The sequence below is a fragment of the Colletotrichum aenigma genome, assembly GCF_013390185.1.
Source record: "Colletotrichum aenigma strain Cg56 chromosome Unknown KSG_Cg56_contig07, whole genome shotgun sequence".
In the NCBI taxonomy this organism is placed as follows: domain Eukaryota; kingdom Fungi; phylum Ascomycota; class Sordariomycetes; order Glomerellales; family Glomerellaceae; genus Colletotrichum; species Colletotrichum aenigma.
In genome coordinates, this window is record NW_023500913.1 from 3,956,660 (window position 1) to 3,978,390 (window position 21,731).

Here is a 21,731-nt window from a genome sequence, read left to right on the forward strand (position 1 = left end):
CGATGAGAGGTTATGGAACATCATGATCTTGAGTGCTGGCCTATGGTTAGGGCAAGAGCTTTTTCATCAGACCCTGTTAATCTTGAAGCCACCAGGCACCCGGCGCTGGAAGAAACCATTGGGGTCATACTTCTTGGCAACCTTGCGGATGTGCTCCACGTTGGCTTCGCCATAGCTCCCAATGACGTTTTGTCTCGAGTCAGCGTACGGGAGATATCTGAACTCGTTGTCACAGCCGATCGACTTTGAAAAGTCCTCTACCCTCTTGTTCATAGCCGCAACCTGTTGGTAAACCCGGGGATAGAGCTCCTCACTGTTAGAGCCCAGCAGAGTCACTCCCATTACGAAAAGGATCTTATTGCGGGAGTCTCGCTCGAGTCCAAGCACGTTCCCTCCCTTTTTCACACCGATGCCTGCGAAGTATGAAGGGAGCGGCTGGAAGTCGAGGATCGTGGTGAAGTTCTTCGGTCCGAGGAGGGCTTTCATAGCCTCGACAATACCGTTGTATTGTTCGAAGCAGTAGCGCATAACTCGTGGGTCGTTGATGATGGTCAGAGCTCCGGCCCCAGCGTTCCTGAGATAAGACGGTCAGTTGAGCCAACGTAGAGCGAACAGGATGTCGTTAATGAACTTACCGTTTTTTCCCGGAAAGCTGAGTGCTGTTGGCAGCCTCCACAAGAGACACCGATTTCGTGGTAGCTGGATGTAAGAGTGGGATACGGTTGAAGGCGTCATATGCTGTGCTGTTGGCCTTGTTTCTAGTGTTGACCTCGACTACCATAATTGTGCTGTCCTCAATCTTGGGGTCGTAGGTCATCATGGAGATTAATGCATTGTCCGCCATTGACTGATTCAGACCAGCGAAATCCGCAATCGCGTCAATAAGCTTGTCGGAGTGTTCCCGGGCGTAAATCCTCGTCTCCATTTTCAAGTTCTCAGCCGGGAACGCCTCGAGATCGAACCTAGTGACGATGCCGAAGTTGCTGCTACCTCCTTTAGAGCCCGCCAAAGGTCGGAGTGGACGGATGCGTTGGCATTGATAATTGTGCCGCCTGCCAGAACCACCTCGTAGTTGACGACGCTGTCGCAAGCGAAACCTGTACGCGCCGTGTACCACGAGATACCGCCGCCGAGAAGGAGCCCACCAACACCAACGACTCCCTCTCTCCCGCCCGTAACGGTGACTCCGTCCTTTTCCAACTCGGCATAGACTGCACCCCAACGCGCTCCGGTTCCGACGCTCGCAACGTTGGTCGTCGCATCGTACGTGGTGGCGTTGAGGTGCGTCAAGTCGATGGTCACGCCCTCGGCGATATTGTTCTGGTTATCGCCCCCGTGCCCGCCGCTGCGAATTGCTATGTGCCAGTCTCCGGCACCGCCACCGGCGGAACGCAGAGCAGTGAGAGCCGTAGAAACCTCAGTTGTGGTGCTTGGGAGAACGAAGCACCAGGGCTGTTTGCGCGTGTCGATGGCATAGGAGCTTTCGACGAGGGATCGGTATAGAGGGGAGGACGGGAAGTGAACAGCGTGAGATAGATTGGCGGCTACAAGTGCGTCACACTGGATTGATGTTAGAAAAGTCTGAAGCATAGTCTCTCGGGGAAAAGGGAGGGGGGATTTCATACTGCTGGGAAGCCCGAGAGCTCTGGCGTGTTGTTTGTTGCTGCTGATGGCTGTCCTTGCACGCTGCCGAACAGGAGTAGTGCAGCAGCCGTGGTGCTTGCTGACTTCAAAAATCGTGGGATGACCATCGTGACAGCGCTTGAATTTGTTGTTCTGTAAAATATGATGAAGATGAGAAGCTTTTTGGGGTGGGTTGTCTGGATACTTCACTACGGAGTCACGGGCAGACCAACCTCTATTTATGTGAGTTTGAACTTCAGAAGGCAAGCCAACATTCACACTTCTGCGTCGCGCTAGGTGAGGATCATCGTGAGGCTGGCAGATCTGCGCTCAGGTCAGTGTGTTGTAGGCTATGTTGTTAGCGTGGCGGGCTGTGTTGTTGTGAAGGAGTCAGAACTGGACCTTTTATGGATGCATCAAGAAATGTCGGGTTCAACTTGCAAAGGGGAGAGCAGATTTACGCGTAGCATCGCTTCTAGTTTTCTAGTTGACCGGTTTGCAGTACCTCATATGGAAGTCAGAGTGCTTAGCCCGCGCAATAGCAAGGGCCATGAGGGAGTCTGACCAGACTTTGGACTTAGTACAAATCCAAGTACTTGTCAAATGTCCAAAATACGTGTATTCAAGTTATCAATGTCGATTAATACTTCTGTCACTTGGCCCAAGCAGTTCATAACTAGTGAGACTTTAGTGGCTGTAATCTAAGATCAAAAGGATCCAGGCCCTGCTAAGCATTCCGTCTAGCTCGATCTGTTCACACAAAATACGCGTATTCTAGCAGTAAAATCGCTTAGTCACCATAGACTGCAACCAAGACGCATGAATCATTACGCGTAATTTGGACGTTTCCAGCGAACGGAATTCCGAACAAAAAGCATTGAGGGCGATGCAAATCAACGATGTAATTAGGCTGCAGGATCATTTTCCTTCATGATATCTGGATTTTAGTCAAGCTGAGCGCCATGTCATTTCGAAAATATTCCTGCCTTTGCCTAATTAAGTGTGCATCATGGATGCCTGGTACCCATTCATATTTTTTATGAAGTCCACCTTAAATGATAATATTATATCCACAAACCCTAAGAGCTATCCTTAGCAAAGTAGAAACGCCCAAAGTTTGCATAATCATGATCAGCCAAAATCCATTTGCTTCGTCATCGAAAATCACTGTGATGCATGCGATGTCATTGTGAGAGTGCCAGGAGTCGTCGCCTCAGCTACGGGCTCCGAGTTGCACTCCGTTTCAATGACACGCAGCGGCCACTCGAGCACCCCTTGCCAGTAGCTACCCAGGTGCCCGGCAATAGCGCGAATCATTGAGGCGCCAGCATCGCCAAAGTCCCAAAAGCTGCGGCAGCGGTGCAACAATACGCCATAGTAGGCGAGAACTACTAGAGCCTCTGGTCGATGTTTCCACGGCATATCAACGAAGCTTCCCTCTATCTTCACAGAGAACGACGAGGCCGCTGAGGGATATTCCTCTTCATCGAGGCCTCGACAGAGGTCGAAGGACCACTGTAAAAGCTCAATCGTATGACGGCATGCCTTCATGCTGGTTTCGCTTAGGTCAGAATCATCCAAAAGACGAGTAAGAGGATCGCACTCGGTTCCTGGAGAAACTATCTTTTTGTGGGCCTCGAGGACGACATTGAGAAAGGGCTGGATCTCGGAGTCGTATAGATAGTCCTTGGCCGGAGGCGTGACGGAGGTGATGCCGCGATTGAGATTGAAACATTCAACGAGTCGGTCAATGAATGTGTGGAAGTAAGAGCGGTAGTGCGCGAGAGTGTCGGCAAGAACATGTCTGCCTAGGATGGCGGAAAAGAGGAAGCGAGGAACGGCGGTAGCTTTGTCATCTTTGGGAACCGTTTCTGTGACGAGAGTGATGGAGGCAAGAGCGCGTGTTTGTAGCTCTGTGGCCAGATTTTGGAGACAAACGGCTGGTCCAGGATACAGATGAACCATGTGGAAGGCCGTGAAGGCGAGAATTTCATCGAGGAGGTACGGTGAGTCGACAGCGTGGCGGACGGCAATGTCCACTATGCTTCGGTTCGGCCCGGTGAAGTTTGGCACTGAGTGGGCGTTGTGCATCAAAATCATGTGCTGCGGCGTAAATATTGCCTTGGACGCAGCGTCTGGTACACCTATCAAGCCGGGATGGTAATCGGAAGGTGAATGGGAAGCGGTAGGCTCGAGGTCGGCTATGGACGGTTGGTCACCGTCCTCCAACAACAAGGGAATGGTGGGTTGATCCACCGCTGGACCGAGTTCCGAGTGGCTGTCTTGCCGATGAATGGCCAGTGGCGTCTGTGTATTATGCTCTTCCGCATCGTCAATGTTGTTTACATTGCCCTCTGTGGAATCGGGTACTGTTGGACTCGTTGTTGTCTCTCGTCCCTGCTGTTGCGATGCGTGACGCTGTTGCCCTCGTTTCCGTCTCTGCTTGCCCCTCTTGGGCGGCGGGAAGACGCATGCACGCTCTGCAACTTCGCAATTTGCGCAAGAAGGCTGGCGCTCGTCGCAGCGGATATGGCGACGTTTGCACTCGGTGCACCCGTTGCGAGACTTTTTATGGGATCGCCGAGTCTCTGTGGTCCTTGTATTTGCGGTTCCGGCAACGCTCGAATCATGATGACCAGTTGAGGTCTGAGTTTCTCGACCCATGGTGGTGTATAGTCGTGAATGAAGGTGCCGTGTGGTATAAGAAGATATGACGAAGCATCTGAAGTAATTCGGGAGAACGTCGACCCTGTGAATGATTGCAGGCTTGGTCTTGGCCGCTTTAGGCAGCAGCTCTGTACAGACAACGGGTCTTAGCTGCGGTCCAGGTCAATAGTGCCCCATTCCGCTAATACGGATCCGGTGGATACGATCTGCGGGTCGGGGCTCCAGGCACGGGGCCGGCTTGAGAGCCGAAGTGGACTTATCGGCATCACGAAGACCGTGATGCTTGACGTGACAGATCCGACATATCTAGTCTGTTGCAGTTTGTGAAGAATTCTTTTGTGAATTTTTGTATAACTAAGGGGAACATGAGGACCCTTTTTTCCTCTACCCTAACCTAGGCTAGTCTCCTTAACTACTATATTATAACTTAGATAAGGGTAATAATAGCGATTAGTTCTTAGAACTATTCACTATATTTCTTATTAAATATCCTATTAATCTCCTTTATATTATATTTATTTTTTAGGGTTTTAGTGATCTTGTTAAATCCCTATTTAACTTAATAAGAACTTAGTTCTAAAGGTTTTCTAAAAACCTAATATATATCGTAAAGAAATATAGAGATATTACATTATGATTTTTAGCTATAAAAATATAACTAAATGTTACGGTCAGCTATCCGACAGTAGGGTCTGCTAACAGAAGCTGGGGATTGATACGTTCTAACAGTACACTGGGTCGTGGTCGTAGGTCGTAGTTCGTAGGCTGTAGTAGATCGGGTCTTCAGAGGCTAAGGTGATCAGTCTTAGACTCAACAAGTGATTCGCAGTGAAGGTAAGCTGAGAGTATCCATGAGGATGAATACTAAGTTGATTGCTGGAGAGCTATGGAAGTCTGACCATAAGCCAGGCTCAGGGCCATACTATATACAAGTTCCAAATAGTGTTCTTAGTTTATCCCAGAGTGATCACCTAAGTGCGTAAGGTGATCGCGATCAGTTGGCAAGACCAACTGATCACTGAGCGTTCCCTTCTGTACTCCACTGATCGTTTTCTTATCTTATCATCACGTGACTTATACCATAGTTCTTCCGTTCCGAGTGAGTCCCTGTTGTTCCCATGATCCTGCGGTACAAATGTCCTGTTCTAGCCGCCCGATGCCCGAGTGGGTTGTTCAACTGTTATCCTTGTTTACAGGTCGTAACAGTTAACTACCTTCAGTCACGACTGAATCTTGGTTTAAGAATTACGAAATTCACCGCATTTGGAGCCATCTCGTTTGTACCAGCATTATTCAAGAGTGAATTAGAGAAAAGTAAACAAGGCAAATCCGACGTTTTCTAATTAATACGCTCGATAACAGCATAACAAAGAACGTACCTGAAGTCCGTAATGCCAACAATATCAATAGCGCTAGTATCACCGGCCTGTAACTTCTCATTCGGTCTCTTGAGATACCGCCTATAGAACAGAACGCCCCCTATCCCCAACAATGCGGCACCCCCCTCGACGCCGACAGCCATGGGATACCGATTGACCTGGCTTGTGAGGAATAGATAACCACCGATGACATTGCCGATGTTTCCCACCATGCTGATAGAAGCAATAGAGGTGGCTCGCTTCGGCGAGGGAGAGGGCACGGAGCTACCTATCCAAGCGAGATTGATATTGGAAGCGGATTGATATTGGAAGCGCTCGTAACGCCAGAGATCATGAGGATGCTCGCAATGATGCGCGCTGGAACAGCTAGTGTGGCGCTCATGATGACTAGGCCGACGACGCAGACAGCGAGGTTTACCACGATGTGAAATGTCCGCTCCCTGGGCTTGTCGGCGTGCCAACAGGTGAACAAGACGATTACGAAGCCAGTGAGATAGGGGATGGAAACCATCGCGTAGGTTATTTTCCGGGAGAAGCCAAGGGTTGCCATGATCGTGGGAAAGAAACTGAGAGAGGGAGTCGGTATGACCACGGGACATCTTTGATACGGGGACTTTGCTAGACTTACTTGGTGAACGAGGCACATATGGTAATAAGCAAATGGTTCAGCATCATGATCCACACTTTTGTGTCCTTGAGCATGAGAGTAAAGCCCTCGGTCATAGTGGCTGAGACATCCGGTGCGTCGCGGAGGTCTTAAAGAAGACGATGCTGCGCAACAATGGCCTCCTTCTCAGTGAGCCACCTACCCGAGGCAATTAGTTGAACGTCAGTACTTGAGCATAGATGGCGGTCTCACCACGTGTTATGAGGATAGTTAGGTAACGTGAATACGCAAACGGCGGCAAAAGCTACAGTCTGAGCACCTTCAATAATGAAGAGCCTAGCGATAATTAGCGTCAGAAATCGCAGTCATTGTCTGGTCCTTCAAGCCTGGTGAAGACTCACCATCTCCATGACGAGATCCCACCAACCCCCGCCATGCGCTCGGTAATCCCAATGGCCATGACCCCCCCGAAAGAACCCGAGAGCATGCTGCCTCCGAAGAGGAGTGCAACACGGAGCCCGAGCTCGTTTCTCTTGTACCATGACGAGCAGAGGAAGACCGCCCCAGGGAAGAACGGGGCTTCACAGAAGCCGAGAATGAAGCGGACCACGACGAGGCCCTCGAAATTGTGGACTACAGCGGTGCATCCGGATATGACACCCCACATAGCCATGGTACCTGGGAGGTATAGAGACGGCCGCAGCTTCGAGAGGAAGAGGTTACTCGGGACTTGGATGAGACTAAGTGTTGGTAAACGCGTATTGTCAGTAACGTCAGTAACAATTGGCTTTATCCCGAAGGCGACCTTTACTTGAACAAAAGTACTACAGTCCCGACATATGAAGACCTCAAAGGAACACTTGCAGATACCCAACGAACAGAATGGAAATTGCAGTCCCGAACTGAGTTGATCATAGACCCAGCTCCTCCGATATTCCCGCCAATTTCGCAAGCGGGAGCGCGTTGCGGTCGACATCATTCAGGATGTACATGATCATGAGCGAGGGGAATAGTCTCATGTCCAAGTTGCGCTTCAAATGCTTTTCGGTAGTGCGCGCTTCGTCGGGGGAAAGCTTCAGGTATTCATCTCTGATGTGTCGTTCCCATGGGTGGAGAGTCTGTCCATTGGCCTCGGCATGGCCAAAATTGATACTCGATGTTTCAGCTTGCTACTCGGAGCAGTCGTCCGCCGTTATCTTAGGAGTCAAAGTCATTGCGAAATGTCGGATTCGGTTGCGGTGCACTTATTAGACGACTTCTTTGCGCGTTGGGGGTGCTATCGAGGCGAAAGCATAGACGATCCAATTGAGAAAAGTAGTTGGTATCCCAATCCTGACCCAAGCCATACTTAAGCTGCAGACTCTCATCTCAACAGCTTGGTCGGCCTTCCCTATCATACGTTTGATAGCCCTGGGCCGAGTCAACCAAGTCTTGCTTATCATTGCATCGGGGGTCGAGTCAAAACCCCCCTGGACCATGTGGGGAACCCATAGGCATCTGTTGCCATGCACCATACTGCAGGCTTCGTTACAGCTTATAAGTGAGGGTCCGAATCGGCAGAATGATTATCAGGCTAAAACTCACAATTTAGGGTCGATAGTTTTCTGCGCCACTTATGGGATCGTTTCTGCCTTGAGAATCCGAAAACCATATCTTGTCTGATGCCATTGGTGGAAAATGGACCCCAAGCAGCTCGTGAAGAAGGCTCTTGCTATTAGAGATGAGAGTCTCATTGCCGCCCGCCCTCCGACACCTTTACCCGAACCTCTGCCTCAAAATGTCCAGGATATTCCGTCGCAAATACTGACGCCCGAGGAGATTGCAATCACTGAGTGTGATCCGGTGTCTCTAGTGCGAAAAGTGACTGACAAAGAGCTTGCATGCGAGACTGTCATCAAAGCATTCCTGGCCAGGGCTTCTCTGGCTCAAAAGGCTGTAAGTTGAAAACAAAAAAAGAGTTCTAGTGCTTTGATCTGGATCTCAATTAGAAAAAGGCAAAAGATTTGACTGACCCTCCAGGTAAACTGTATCACGGAACTCTTGTACTCGCGCGCAGTCGCTAGGGCTCGGCACTTGGACTCTCTCCCGGAACCGGCCGGCCCACTCCACGGCCTGCCCATCTCCGTGAAGGAGCAATTCGGCTTCGAGGGCAAGATCAATAGTAACAGCTTTGTCGCATGGTGCGATCGGCAGCAGGAGCCCCCTTGCAGCCTGAACCGCATCCTCGAGGAGAAATGCGGCGCGGTGATCTTTGCCAGGACCACGCAGCCACAGACGGTTATGCATCTAGAGACGAACAGTAAAGTATACGGGAGAACGGTGAACCCTTGGAACAGAAATTTGACAGCGGGTGGGAGCTCCGGAGGCGAGGGCGCACTAGTGGGATTCAAGGGAAGTCCATTGGTAAGTCAAGGTCTGGCTTCTGTGCTACGGTACGTCGCCGTTCCACATTCTCTTCCTGTGAATTCATCTCCATGGCTGATGTTCAGCTAACATTTCACTCGAGGGTCTGGGAGGCGATATTGGGGGCTCTATTCGCGTTCCGGCTGCGAATAACGGAATCTACGGACTGAAGCCGAGCCCCTATCGAGTGGGGAACACTGGAGGGATGGGTGTGATAGTCGGGCAGGAAGGGTGAGGAGTCTCCTAAACACCTCTTGGAACGATGATGCTCATATATCTTTGAACAGCATTATCGGTTGCAACGGCCCGCTCTCAACGACACTCTCGGGTATTGAGCTCTTCATGAAATCGTACCTGGACACTTCTCCGTGGGTCCAGGAAAGCAATCTTCTCCCCATCCCTTGGCGAAAGCTGGAACTCCCCAAAAGGCTCAAGATCGGCGTCATGTGGTCTGACGGCGTCGTCAAGCCTCACCCGCCAATACTCCGGGGCCTCTCAATGGTCGTGGACGCTCTCAGTGCCGCGGCGGACTTTGAGATTATGAGCTGGCAGCCCTATGGCCACGACGAGTGCTGGCAATTGACCAGCGCGCTGTACTACGAGGACGGAGGCTACCGCATCGGAGAGCTAATTCAGGCAGGTGGCAAAGAGCCGCTCCCGCTAACGACTTGGCTGCTGGAAGAGACGCACATAAAGCAGCGCACGGTGGAGGAGGTCTGGGATGTAAGTTCAACTTTGCGTGTTACACATGTCTTCATCCCTGACATAACCGATCAACCTAGCTCAAAGCTCGTCGTAACTCCTACAGAGCCATGTACAATCAGCTTTGGCTCGATACCGGCAAGGATGACGGCCACCCTATTGACGCAATACTGTGCCCCGTGGGTCCCGGCTGCGCACCGAGGCATGACCAGGCCAAGGACTGGTGCTATACGTCGCAATGGAACTTATTAGAATATCCGGCCATCTCATTTCCAGTTAGCCATGTCGACCAGAATCTGGATCTTGCAGACGAATCTTATATCCCGAGTAATCCTGATGATGCGTTTGACCACAGGCTCTACACCGGGCCTGAGATGTACAGAGACGCACCCATTTCGCTGCAGCTGGTCACTCGACGTTACGAAGATGAGAAATGCCTGGAGGTCCTGCGAAGAGTTGAAATAGCTATGGAGGGAAATCATTGACGCATGGAGAGGTTGTATGGTGCAGCAGAGACGTCTTCACATATAAAAGACTTCGGCGTGAGCTGCATATTCGGCAAACAAAAGATGCAAGTGTGAAGTGGGCATCGAATCCACGTCAAGTGAGAGTTTACGAGGAGGTTTATCTCCTCCTAGCCCCCTCAATTTGAAGGCCGAGAGCGCGAAGAAAAATTCAATGAGGTGCAGCGCAGTGATTCAGTCACGTAGTCTTTCCGTAAGGGTTAAGCGCGAGGGTGAGGCAAGCAGGCACAGGCGGAGGCAAATAGCGGCAGCGGTTACGAAGAGAACAGAGCAACATAAGCGATAGAAAGTATGGTCAAATTAACTCAAAGTAAAGACTGTAGAAGCCATTTCACTCGAAGGCCTGCATCACACTAACCAGATCCACTTCGCTCAGAAGCCTGAGGAGGATGGCCTTGTTTGACCAGGATCGCATGTTTCGTGGATTCAGAAGGAGATCCGAAGGCACACATGATGTAAGATCAGCATGGAAGAAAAAGAGGGACATCTACGACGAGGTTTGAATTTCTCGAACTATCCTGACCAGACTCTCTGTCTTCCTATGGCATTAACTGAGCCTTTCATCCCTAGTTCAAACCCAGCGTATTGCATTGAGGGCCTGCGATTTGAAACGAAATTTGGGGAGGGGCGAAATCTGACATTGTGATTGTGGACCAATTCACTAGAAAATGCATTAACCTAGGCAAGCGGAGCACACCCAGGTCATCGTAATATCGATATGCAGCCTCATTGAGGGGCCAGTTACAATTCGACATGTGCCTGTAATGCAGGCGACAATTCTGCATGTCTCCAGCTTTTATCCGTGAGGTTCCTCTGGGATGTCGGTCAGGAATTCTTCAAGCCGTCTGTATGACTCTGCGCGAAGGTCTGCCGCTTCCTCGACCCGACCGTCGCGGACAAGCAGGTCCTCAAGTTGCCACATCTCATAGACAATCTGAGATCCCAGCCGGCCTTGGCCATACTCTCTGAGAGCCAAGATGGTCCTCATCCTGTCAGCTGCAGAGTCTACATCTTCCCTCCCTTGAGTCTCAAAGTCCATGATGATTCTGATGATATAAGCCATGATACGGGCTTGTAAGCGTGGGATATCCATGCCGGAATGGACCGGCATTGCGGCGTCGTCTTGAAGCACTTGACTCTTTAACCATGCTGAGAGGACACGCACCCTCATTGTCGAGTCGGCGGGGACCTCGTCGAGCATCTGAGTGACCCCTGTAAGACTTTCTTGCTTCAATTGGTTGAAGTTAGCAGGCTGTGATATTCCATCGCCATGGATACCAATGCCGTTGAATGTCAGCTCATGCTTCGGCCAGAGCTTGTCAGTTGCTACGTCAACGTCATCGTGGAGAGAGGTTTTGTTGATCTTGTCGTGGATTTTGGCGAACCATTTGTCCGAATGACGCGCGATCTCGGGATCAAGTTTAACAATATCCGAATCCCAGACCAGCTGGTAGTAGAGCAACAGGTAATCAGGATCGAAGCGAGAGAACGTCAGATCCGCGTTTATCGACCACGCTCGCTCGAGCGCTTCCGGCCGGACAGGAACGCCGTCATGCTGCCATGCCTGCAGCAGGTCTTGCAGTCGAAGCAGTACCTTTGATACCGGTCTACTGCCAGCAAGACTTATGAGATGGTGCAAAAGTATGTGGCCGAGATTTGCCTGGCGGAGGAGGGCGATATTGTGGAAGATCTCGAGGGTATTCCAAATGAAGAGGGGCCCTTCTGCGTCGAGCAGAGTTTCTGCCTGGAGGAACGCCTTACGAGCTAGACGGCCAGCCAAGACGCCCTGATCGCGATCGAGAAGGCCCAGTATAAGTTTGAAAGCGAAACTCAGCTGCTCGGGGTTGTTCAAATCGCGCGGCGGGGGCTTAATTGACGATTCAGGCGAGGGGCTTGATGCCCCTGGGTGTGATGGCAGCGAATATCCAACCGTGCCAGATTCGGCCCTGTCGAAAAACGCAACGGTCCAGTTTCTGATACTGGAAAGAAACGCTACTTGGGCCGCATCAGAGGCACTGAGATGAAGGATGCGAGGGGCCCTCGAGACTGGAGCAGCCTCTACCAGTGCAGTTGACGGCGACCCAGAATCTCGCGTCGATTGAGGACCGACATCCTTGCCTCGCCGCTCCCGACGAACATTCTTCTGGAATCCCCATTTGGTGAAGCGTTTTTTGTACATTTGCACTCTTTTCTTTTGGACACTTGTCAGCTCACATGGGGTCTCTTCGATGCCAGGAGCAACACAACGGTCGCAGGCGTCCGATGAGGGCCTCGAAGAAGACAGTGTCCGCAACATGTGTACGCGCAACTTACGTGGCTTTGAAGTTGTAATCCTCCTCCATTGCTCTCATTAGATGCTTGAGGCTTCTACGCTCCCTGACGTATATGTGCTCAATAATTGGGTACACGGCCGTCCACTCTCTTTCATCGTGTTGTATCGGTAATGCGGCGCGTGCCGAAGCTGGGCGCATTGGAGAATCTGACTGAAGCATTCTTGGGAGCAACGGTCGCTGGCCTGCAGCCATTAAAGCCGGTGCGGACATCGTGATCATGCGGGAATCGCAGCCTCGGATTGTGCCTCCGTCACAGAGGCCATGGACGAGATAAGTGATTCAGGTGCGTCAGGGAACTTTTCCAGAGGACACCATTCGTCCACAGCTGACAGGCGTGGATGCCTGGCATGGGGCGCGGCGAAGGATCCAAGCTAACGAATTTCAGAATGAACACCCATGTCAGCGCCACAGGAACTAACTGAGAGCCTGTCCAATGACATTGTAAAAAAAAGTTCTGTCTCACGACGAAAAAGGTCCCCTGGACTCTGGGATCTTTGACGAATCAGCGTAGGGGGAAAAGTTCCGAATCGTCGCCAGAACATTGCTCAGCGATCTCGCAATCCGTAGCTCTGAAGCCGGGGACGAACAAGATGGATGAGAAAAGTTCCTCGTGGTATCTATTTGTGTCCTTGAAAATTTATCAAAAAGAAGCATTGCAAAATATAAAAGGGTCGTGAGCGCTCATGTGGAAAGATGTCTCAGAAGAAGACATCTTATTAGCAACATTCTCCCCATCACCATCACCACCAGCAGCAAACTTCGTCATTCTCAACATCAACCAAGAATTCTCATCCCAATACACAACTGTTGCTGTATTGTCTTTATTTGTTCTTCTTGAATCATAGTCGTCATGTCCGCGCAAATGCAAGACCGAGTCGCATCGGAGACGAGCCTTTTGACATCCTTCCGCAAAGCTGTATTCGCCTCCGTACCCCCCATCCCAGAAGCGATCAACCTCAAAGACCAGACGGGCATCATTACTGGCTCCAATGCTGGTATTGGCCTCGAAGCATCCCGGCAATTTCTTCAGAAAGGCCTTACTCACCTCATACTGGCAGTTCGCTCACAGAGCAAGGGCGACAACGCAGCGGAGTTACTTGCACGCCAGTTTCCTGCAGCCACCATCCAAGTCTGGCTGCTAGATATGGAATCCAATGCATCAGTGCGAAGCTTCGCTCGCCGCTGCGAGTCTCTTGAGCGGATCAACTTTCTCATTCTCAATGCCGGTGTCGGTAAGATGACGTTCGAGAAGAGCAACGAAGGCAAGGGCCGCGAAGTGACTCTCCAAGTCAACTACATCAACACCATGCTTCTCGCCATCCTTATGGTCCCGGTCCTAAAGGCCAAGGCTCAAGATCGGCCTAATCGCTTGACTGTTGTCGGCTCCGACATGTCCTACTGGGCTGCACTGCCGGAGACATCTGGATCTCTCCTCGATGCACTCGATAATAAGGAGGGATACAACGGAATGCAGCACTACGGCAAGACCAAATTGCTTTTGTTAATGGGAGTCGCCAAGCTATCGCAGACCGTCACAGCAGACGAGGTCACTATCAACTACCTCAACCCCGGCGCTACCAAAGGCACCGGTCTTAACCGCGAGGCATCGGGTGTCTGGAAGATCGTCCCGTTCGTTATGGATCGCGTGATTGGGCGAGAAGTAGTTGATAGCGCCAGGCAATATCTTCATTCGGCAGTGGTCCTGGGAAAAGAGTCACACGGTTCCTTTACCGACTTTGTCATCAGGCCGTAAGTCCCCGCTCCGCGAGACTTCGTGCCGAAGTTTTTCACATGTCTTACTAACACAACCACAGTTATCCTAAGCTCATGTACAATGAAGCTGGTCAAAAGAGAATGAACCGTCTGTGGGACGAGACTTTGTCGGAGCTTGGGTTGAGTACGCACTCCATCTAGCATTTTTCTGAGGGACAGAGGAGTGGGGGTTACCCTTATCTCTGCATGCCAGTTCTAGAAATATATCAGCCATAGGTTCTGATGGGGTGCAAAAGCTTGTATTGACCACGTGCATCATAGATTTCTGCTAGCTGCACAACATCGAATGTATTTAACTGATATCTCAAGGCGACCTGTGGGAATATCAACTTTTCTTGTCGCATAATTCCCCTGGTAATCTCCGGCAAATTACTTATACAGAGTGTAGGGCTGCCGCTTTCAGAGCCATGCTGGTCTTAAGACCAAATATTTCAGACTTCTGCAGCCTTTTTGAAAGAGATTTGAACAAAGAATCAAGTGAATCAAAGTTACTTTCTAACATAGACTTGCTATCCCGGCGGGAGGTGGGCACAGACAACGATGAGGACAACACGAAGAACAATAACGAGAACGACAATGCCAATCGCAATAGTAATGACGCTAATTGGAGCGATAGAGATAGAGATGACATCGACGGGGACGATAACGAAGAGAATATTATGGACAGGAATTTATATATTATAGAAAGAAAGGATGAAGCTATTGAACAGGACGATAGCTGTTTGACCCAATACAGGTAGTTGTCCGCCTGGACAGCAAAAGCTTTCTAATAATTGGCAGTTTCATACTTGCTTCGGTGGCGAATGTTTTGGCCATACTTGAAGAATGCCCATGGCCCGGGAAGTAAGATGAGTGAAACGAATTCTAGAAGGCTCGTGGCCCAACCTATGCCGAGGCTCTGGTACACTACACCATACATGTATCAGTGGGAGGTCTTCAAATGGAAATCAAGAAACAAGTGAGTACAAGTGAGTACTCACTTTGGAGAGAAAAGAACGGGAAGGCGGCAGCAAGGGTATACCTTGCCAGGCTGTTAGCACTCGCTGCACTTGCGACATTGGTTCGATGATATGTGTCTCCAAGATATTGAATTGAGCTGACGGTCAATGAGATGTTGCCCCAGCCAAAAACTGCAACTGCCACGATCGGCACGGCAACATGCACATCTGAGCGAGCCGTCCATCCAAACCAAAACAAGCTAATAGGCAGAGCCAAAGATCCCAGCATAGCAGGGTAAAGTCGAAGCTCTGGTGGTATCTCGCCTGGCGGAAAGCTTCGAGCTTTAGGCTGGTAGAGATATCGGTCGCAAAGGACCAAGGTCACACAACCAAGAACACACCCGAATGCAATGGCCAAGAAGACTAGACCTGACTCTGTGAGACTGAAGTTATGTGTCGCTCCGAAAACGTAGAAGAAAGCCCCGAAGAACATAAACAGTGTTCCGAACATGCATGCCACATACAAGGAAAGTATTGACACGATGGGTTCTGTGAAAAGCATCCTTAGGGGTCGAAAGAGAATAACAGTGAGGAATTGCCGAATCATTGTTGAGGTGGGGATCGATTCGGGTTCATCGAGGCCGAGTTGCTTTCGACGGCGTCGTAGTAAGACGGGATGATACGACTCGCCAGCGACAAAAAGCCACATTGCCGAAAATACGGAGAAGAACACGATGGTATACTGTCTCCAGCGCCAGTCTTTCCTGTCAACTATGAAGGACCCCAGAACTGGCCTTCGACCTATGTCAGCACCCCTCAAGTTCGCGAGTTTTGCTGCGTCTTACCCGAGGCCAGGTCCCAGAAACGGACTCAGGATAAAAATTGTTGATGGTAACCCCCTCTCAACAGGCAGGTACGTTTCATTCAAGACACCAGAGCCTACGGCCAAAACAGGCCCGTAGAAGAACCCAGACAAAAATCTGAGTATGCACAGCCCGGCAAAGGTTTCTGTGAATCCTGCGCCCAGGGCGAAAAGACCGCCAAAGACTACGGCGACAATATGGACAGCCTGTCTACCGGCCGATTCCGATAAGGGCCCGCCGAGTACGGGACCAAGTCCTAGTGCAAGGACATATAATGATAGCGGCAAGAAGGCAGCTGTGCTTGAGATCTTAAATTCGTCCATGAACTGTGAACGAGCTGGGCTGACAATCGAGGTGCCAACAGAACTAGAAAAATCAGTCGGCGAAAGGAAATTTGTTACCAAAAATTGCTTCACCCACCAAGTAAAGCCTACAATAGATATCATTGCAAGTTGCACGTTCTTTTTCCACGAGGGCCAGTTGTATGGATTTGATGGGTCGTCTTCCCACTTCCATTCAGGAGTTGCCTGCCTGTCCCCTTCGAGTTTGCCATCATCAGAGATAGCTAGGTTATCAGCCATTTCTGTCTTGTTGGAAGCGACAAAATTTGGTCGCATTACCATTGAAGGCATATCTAAACCGGAAAGTAGTTGGATTTCAAGAATTGGTGGTAGGAAAGAATGTCAGTTGATCCGGCGCAAGGAAGTCACCAGGTTTCAACCCAACCCTAAACCAAAGTCCATGCCTTTGGATGATCATGCCATCTGATTATCAATCATCTTCATGTGCAAGACTTGCCGTGAAAGACTACCGATCATGTCGACTGTTTAAAGTTTATGCGGCTGTCAGGAACCAAAGTCCAGGGTTGGGTACTAATAGAGCATGCATTCAACACTCCTGCCCAAGTGGGCTGCACCCCCACGCAGAAATCAGTTCCCCCGATCGGCACCCTGCCGTACTATTTCGAAGACACAACCCACTTCACGATTATCCTGTCGCTTCAGCCAAGGAAATACGGCATCGTTTCTCAGGCACCCGTCTTGTTTAGACAGACAAGAGGATAGTCGCTCTCAGCAACCTTGAATGAGGGACTCACAAGGGCCGCTTTCTCACAGGGTTACAAGCAAGCCCCACAGCTCCGGGGGCAGCGACATGGCCAAACGACAGGGTCAAAATTTCGTCTTACGCCCTCTGAGTTGAATAAACATTGACACTGAATTTGTTAGCTTCGTGTAGCGGAGGGATTGATTGCTCTAGATACCATGAAGAGAAGCTGTATGTAAACCACTGCCAATGACGCCCCAGCGACTGTTAGAGCAAGCATTGCAGCGAGCCGTTCTATTGTAACCACACGTTTCTGTCCTCCGCCGTCTTCTCCTTTGCATATCATACGAAAAGCTCCACTGAGGCACTTTCGATATGGCGCACAAAGTAAAAATGGAATCGACAAAGATTCCGCCTTTTGCATCGACTCCTGTGGCAAGCATACCAGCTTCTGTCCGCGCGGCCAAGGCCACTTTCAAGTCTGGCAAGACAAAGAATGTGGAATACCGCCTTGTTCAACTTCGAAAGCTGTACTGGGGACTCAAAGACAGAACTGGTCAGCTTCGAGAGGCTCTCAAATACAATCTCAACCGCCCTCCCCACGACGCCCACGTTTCTGACATTGACTGGAGCATTTCGGACTGCATGTTCGCCATCCAGAACTTGGCGACGTGGATACAGGACGACAAGAACATTGACGTGTTCCTTCCCTGTTCGCTTCTTCGCCCGCGAATCCGAAAAGAACCCCTGGGCACGGTTCTTATTATCGGAACATACAACTTTCCGGTGCAGCTGAACATTTGTCCCCTCATTGGTGCGATACCCGCCGGCTGCACCGCTGTTGTGAAACCTTCCGAGAACGCCCCGGCAACGGCCATGGTTCTCAAGGGTATCATCGTGGACTACCTGGACACTGACTCTTACAAGGTCGTGAACGGTGCCGTGCCTGAGACCACTGCTCTCCTGGACCAGAAATGGGACAAGATTCTGTATACTGGCGGGGTCAACGTTGCCAAGATCATCTCCAGGAAGGCTTCAGAGACGCTTACGCCCGTGTGCCTCGAGCTTGGCGGCAAGAATCCAGCATTTGTCACCAGCAATGCAGACCTTCGTCTTGCTGCCCGAAGGCTCTTGTGGGGAAAGACGCTCAACGCCGGACAAGTCTGCGTGTCCCACAATTACGTTTTCATCGAGAGGGGACTAGTCAAGGACTTTGTCAAGTTTCTACGAGAATCCTACGCCGAATTCTTCCCCAAAGGCGCCAAGGAGAGCCCAGCCCAACACTTTGATAGGATGAAGAACATGCTTGATAGTACGCGGGGCCAGAAGGTTTTGGGGGGAGACACTGACCGCAATGACCTTTACATCGAGCCAACGGCCGTTCTTGTCGATGATCTTCATGATATTATGGTTCAGGAGGAATCCTTTGGTCCGATATGGGCCATCGTGCCATACGATAATCTCGAGGATGCGATTGCTATCGCAAATGAGACCGAATCAACGCCACTTGCACTGATGACCTTCGGCAGTCCATCGGAAAATGAGAAAGGTAAGCAATCGTGCCCATACTAGGAAAAGCTCTTTGTGGACACAACTGACATGCTGAGAATAATACTTTCCAGTGTTACCTCTGGTGGGGCGACACTCAATGACGCCTTCATGCACGCCGCGGTCCACACCTTCCCCTTCGACGGCGTAGGTTACTCTGGCTCTGGCTCTTACCGTGGGAAAGCGTCGTTTGACTGTTTCACACGTCGTCGCACAATTGCAGAGACACCCAACTGGGCGGACAAGATCTTTCGTGTTCGATACATGCCCTACTTGGAGTCGGAGCTGAGAATGTCACAGTGGCTAAGTGATGTCAAGCCGGATTTCGATCGTCACGGAAGACAGGTCTTGGGTTTGAGATCATGGGCTTGGAAGATATTCAGACTGGGAAGTGCTTCTGGCCGAGGTACATTGTTGCGCTGGATTATTGTTGCGGCGAGCTGCTTTGCTGCTGCAAAGGCGACCGGTCTTGGGCCTGAAGTTGTGATCCCAAAGGTGTCATTCGTATTGGATTAAACGCAGCAACGTGTTTTCGTCACCAAGTTGCAGATCCAATTAGAGATACTCAGCAAAACCAATTTTCATGCTTTTTTCACTTAGATAGTCTGCCCAACTATTGACTCGTCCGGCTTTTGTCGAAATGCTCTTTCTGTCTTGTTTGCAGCAGCAGTGCTTGTTTATATCGCGACCAAGTTGTGTCAACTGTCAATTGAAATTATTGCGATGTCACGAGAGAATCGATGCAAGCGGGTCTAAGCATGCCGTTCATTCGATGAGATTATCTTAGCATGCCGAGATAAAGTCATCGCAATTTCTCGGCTGTGACTGAGGCGGTATCACTTGCCGTGCAACAGTCCCGAAGATAGAGCCAGAACTTGGCAAACCGAGACGAAACTGACTCAACATGGTTAAGTGGCATGTAAAAAAACTGACTTGAACCAGTAGATCCACGAGGCGAGTGGTCCTGGTCTAATGACAACCCTGGGAACTACAGGGGTCCGGGCAGCAGCACTGTTCGAGCCGACCAGCGATAAGCAGCTGCGTGGTGCCAGATAGAGTTTGCTAGCTAGATATTTACGACGGCTAAGCCCGTAGTCTCCCGTTGTTTGGCGAGCTTCCTGGTCCACCTGCCGTCCAAGTAAAGGCTTTTCCACGTTGTGCCTTGATAAGTAGCTCGGAACTAAGGCAGACCCCGAATATTCTGATTGCCGCCCGCTTACGTACGCCCTGAACTGATGAATTCGGCCACGGTTCGGTATCGCATCATGACAAGCCATGATAATGCAAATCTGGTACCTCGTTTCGTAGGCAATGTTCATCACGGAAACCATCGCGGTCGTATCACAATCATGGTAGATACTGTACCCTGTGTTGCCCTGCAGAAGCAAGGCGGCGTTATGGAGCCAGATAGAATCAGTTGTCTGTGAGGGAAGAAAGTAATATAAGGTGTCATAAAATGATCGGAAAGAAGAAAGAACAATTTCTTTGATCATCACTTCCTTTGGTCATCCTCTAAACCATTTTCGATACAGTCCACGTACCCAAAATACTTCATTATTGCCCGTCATCATGGGCTCTCTCCCAGTTAGTGCTGAGGTCCTCGTCATCAGCGCGGGTCCTGTTGGCCTCTTTGCTGCCTTGCGTCTCGGTCAAGCAGGGATTCGCGTCACCGTCCTTGAGAAGGAGAGCGGTGTTGCGACCCGTTATGTATGGATAACAGTTGACCGACCCACTTGGGCATCGGGCGGCTAGGATAAGACATTTGTACTGCAGGATCACGGGAACAACAGGGACTCACTCGGAACGGGAAAACTATAGTAAAGGTCACGTGACGATAAGAAGGACTGACGAGAGATAAGCGGTCCTGACCTAGGACCGACATGAAGAAAGCGGTCCACACCTGGGGACCGGTCGGAAGACATCGGTCCTCAGTTTAAAGAAACTACCCTAGACTTATATATAGTATGACCCTGAGCCTGGCTTATGGTCAAACTTCTATAGCTCTTCAGCAATCAACTTAGTATTCATCCTCACGGATACTCTCAGCTTACCTTCACTGCGAATCACTTATTAAGTCTAAGACTGATCACCTTGGCCTCTGAAGAACCGATCTACTACAGCCTACGAACTACGACCTACGACCGCGACCCAGTGTACTGTTAGAACGTATCAATCCCCAGCTTCTGTTAGCAGACCCTACTGTCGGATAGCTGACCGTAACAAGCGGTCTGTCCCAGCTTCCTCGAGCATGTCTTTCTTCCCTTCTAACTTTTCTTCTTTGCAGTTTGCCGCCTAGAGGCGCACTTTATTAACTACTATATAACTCTAACGGGGAAGTATATAGAGGGTTATAGTATAACCTCTGTAACTAACTTATAAAGTATATAAAAAGGATTTTTAAGCTATTTAGCTAAACTAATAGAAATAACTCCTTATTATATTATAGCTTAAATTTAAAACTTTCTAAAATAAATCTTATATTATCACGGTCAGCTATCCAACAATAGGGTCTGTTAACAGAAGCTGGGGATTGACACGTTGTAACAGTACACTGGGTTGTGGTCTGGGTCATAGGTTGTAGGCTTGTAGTAGATTAGGTCTTTAGAGGCTAAAGTGAACAGTCTTAGACTTAATAAGTGGTTTTGCAGCAAAGGTAAGCTGAGAGTATCTGTGAGGATAAATACTAAGTTGATGTTACAACCCAAGAACAAGGATAACAGATAACCGACCCATTTGGACGTTAGGCGGCTAGGACAGGATATTTATACTGCAGGATCATAGGAATAACAGGGACTCACTTAGAATGGAAGAACTATAGTATAAGTTATATAACGATAAGATAAGAAAACGATCAGTAGAGTATAAGAGGAAACGCTTAGTGATCAGTTAGTCTTACTAACTAATTATAAAAATAAATAAAGGATACTATTTAGAACTTATATATAGTATAACCTTAAGCTTAGCTTATAGTTAGACTTCTATAGCTTTTTAGTAATTAACTTAGTATTTATCCTTATAAATACTCTTAGTTTACTTTTATTATAAAATCACTTATTAAGTCTAAGACTAATCACCTTAAGCCTCTAAAGACCTAATCTACTACAGCCTACAACCTATAACTCAGACCACAACCCAGTATACTGTTATATATGTTAATCCCCAGCTTCTGTTAGCAGACCCTACTGTTGGATAGCTGACCATAACAGTTGATTGCTAAAGAACTATAGAAGTCTGACCATAAGCTAGGCTTAAGGTTATACTATATATAAGTTTCTAAATAGTATCCTTTATCTACTTTAGGGTGATCACCTAAGTGTGTAAGGTGAT

The 21,731-nt window shown here is 49.6% G+C and overlaps 8 protein-coding genes across 8 annotated transcripts; 3 read left to right on the plus strand and 5 right to left on the minus strand.

Annotated features, from left to right (window-relative positions):
• Nucleotides 1–66: 66 nt before the first annotated feature.
• On the minus strand, nt 67–1,751 carry yanF-0 (FAD-dependent monooxygenase yanF; the record flags this gene model as incomplete). The annotated part of the gene is made up of 4 exons (XM_037326585.1): nt 67–574; nt 636–919; nt 991–1,560; nt 1,626–1,751. The coding sequence occupies 4 exons, from the start codon at nt 1,749–1,751 to the stop codon at nt 67–69; spliced, it is 1,488 nt and encodes a 495-aa protein (XP_037175667.1).
• A 4,186-nt stretch (nt 1,752–5,937) lies between these two features.
• Nucleotides 5,938–6,392, minus strand: CGCA056_v011340 (putative transporter; the record flags this gene model as incomplete). The annotated part of the gene is made up of 2 exons (XM_037326586.1): nt 5,938–6,235; nt 6,298–6,392. The coding sequence occupies 2 exons, from the start codon at nt 6,390–6,392 to the stop codon at nt 5,938–5,940; spliced, it is 393 nt and encodes a 130-aa protein (XP_037175234.1).
• Nucleotides 6,393–6,425: 33 nt separating this feature from the next.
• On the minus strand, nt 6,426–6,949 carry prlL-4 (MFS transporter prlL; the record flags this gene model as incomplete). Its single annotated transcript, XM_037326587.1, has 3 exons — nt 6,426–6,474; nt 6,529–6,612; nt 6,678–6,949. 3 exons carry the CDS (start codon nt 6,947–6,949, stop codon nt 6,426–6,428), a joined length of 405 nt encoding a protein of 134 aa, XP_037175235.1.
• A 1,004-nt stretch (nt 6,950–7,953) lies between these two features.
• On the plus strand, nt 7,954–9,866 carry CGCA056_v011342 (putative amidase; the record flags this gene model as incomplete). Its single annotated transcript, XM_037326588.1, has 5 exons — nt 7,954–8,211; nt 8,296–8,679; nt 8,783–8,910; nt 8,967–9,402; nt 9,462–9,866. 5 exons carry the CDS (start codon nt 7,954–7,956, stop codon nt 9,864–9,866), a joined length of 1,611 nt encoding a protein of 536 aa, XP_037175232.1.
• An 835-nt stretch (nt 9,867–10,701) lies between these two features.
• CGCA056_v011343 (uncharacterized protein) lies at nt 10,702–12,247 on the minus strand (the record flags this gene model as incomplete). Its single annotated transcript, XM_037326589.1, has 2 exons — nt 10,702–12,091; nt 12,219–12,247. The coding sequence occupies 2 exons, from the start codon at nt 12,245–12,247 to the stop codon at nt 10,702–10,704; spliced, it is 1,419 nt and encodes a 472-aa protein (XP_037175233.1).
• Nucleotides 12,248–13,088: 841 nt separating this feature from the next.
• Nucleotides 13,089–14,152, plus strand: tropG-0 (Short-chain dehydrogenase/reductase tropG; the record flags this gene model as incomplete). Its single annotated transcript, XM_037326590.1, has 3 exons — nt 13,089–13,233; nt 13,297–13,987; nt 14,053–14,152. 3 exons carry the CDS (start codon nt 13,089–13,091, stop codon nt 14,150–14,152), a joined length of 936 nt encoding a protein of 311 aa, XP_037175238.1.
• A 1,564-nt stretch (nt 14,153–15,716) lies between these two features.
• FLR1 (Fluconazole resistance protein 1) lies at nt 15,717–16,393 on the minus strand (the record flags this gene model as incomplete). Its single annotated transcript, XM_037326591.1, has 3 exons — nt 15,717–15,720; nt 15,795–16,178; nt 16,233–16,393. 3 exons carry the CDS (start codon nt 16,391–16,393, stop codon nt 15,717–15,719), a joined length of 549 nt encoding a protein of 182 aa, XP_037175239.1.
• Nucleotides 16,394–17,249: 856 nt separating this feature from the next.
• On the plus strand, nt 17,250–18,428 carry ylo-1-0 (Beta-apo-4'-carotenal oxygenase; the record flags this gene model as incomplete). Its single annotated transcript, XM_037326592.1, has 1 exon — nt 17,250–18,428. One exon carries the CDS (start codon nt 17,250–17,252, stop codon nt 18,426–18,428), a length of 1,179 nt encoding a protein of 392 aa, XP_037175236.1.
• Between the last annotated feature and the right edge of the window lie 3,303 nt (nt 18,429–21,731).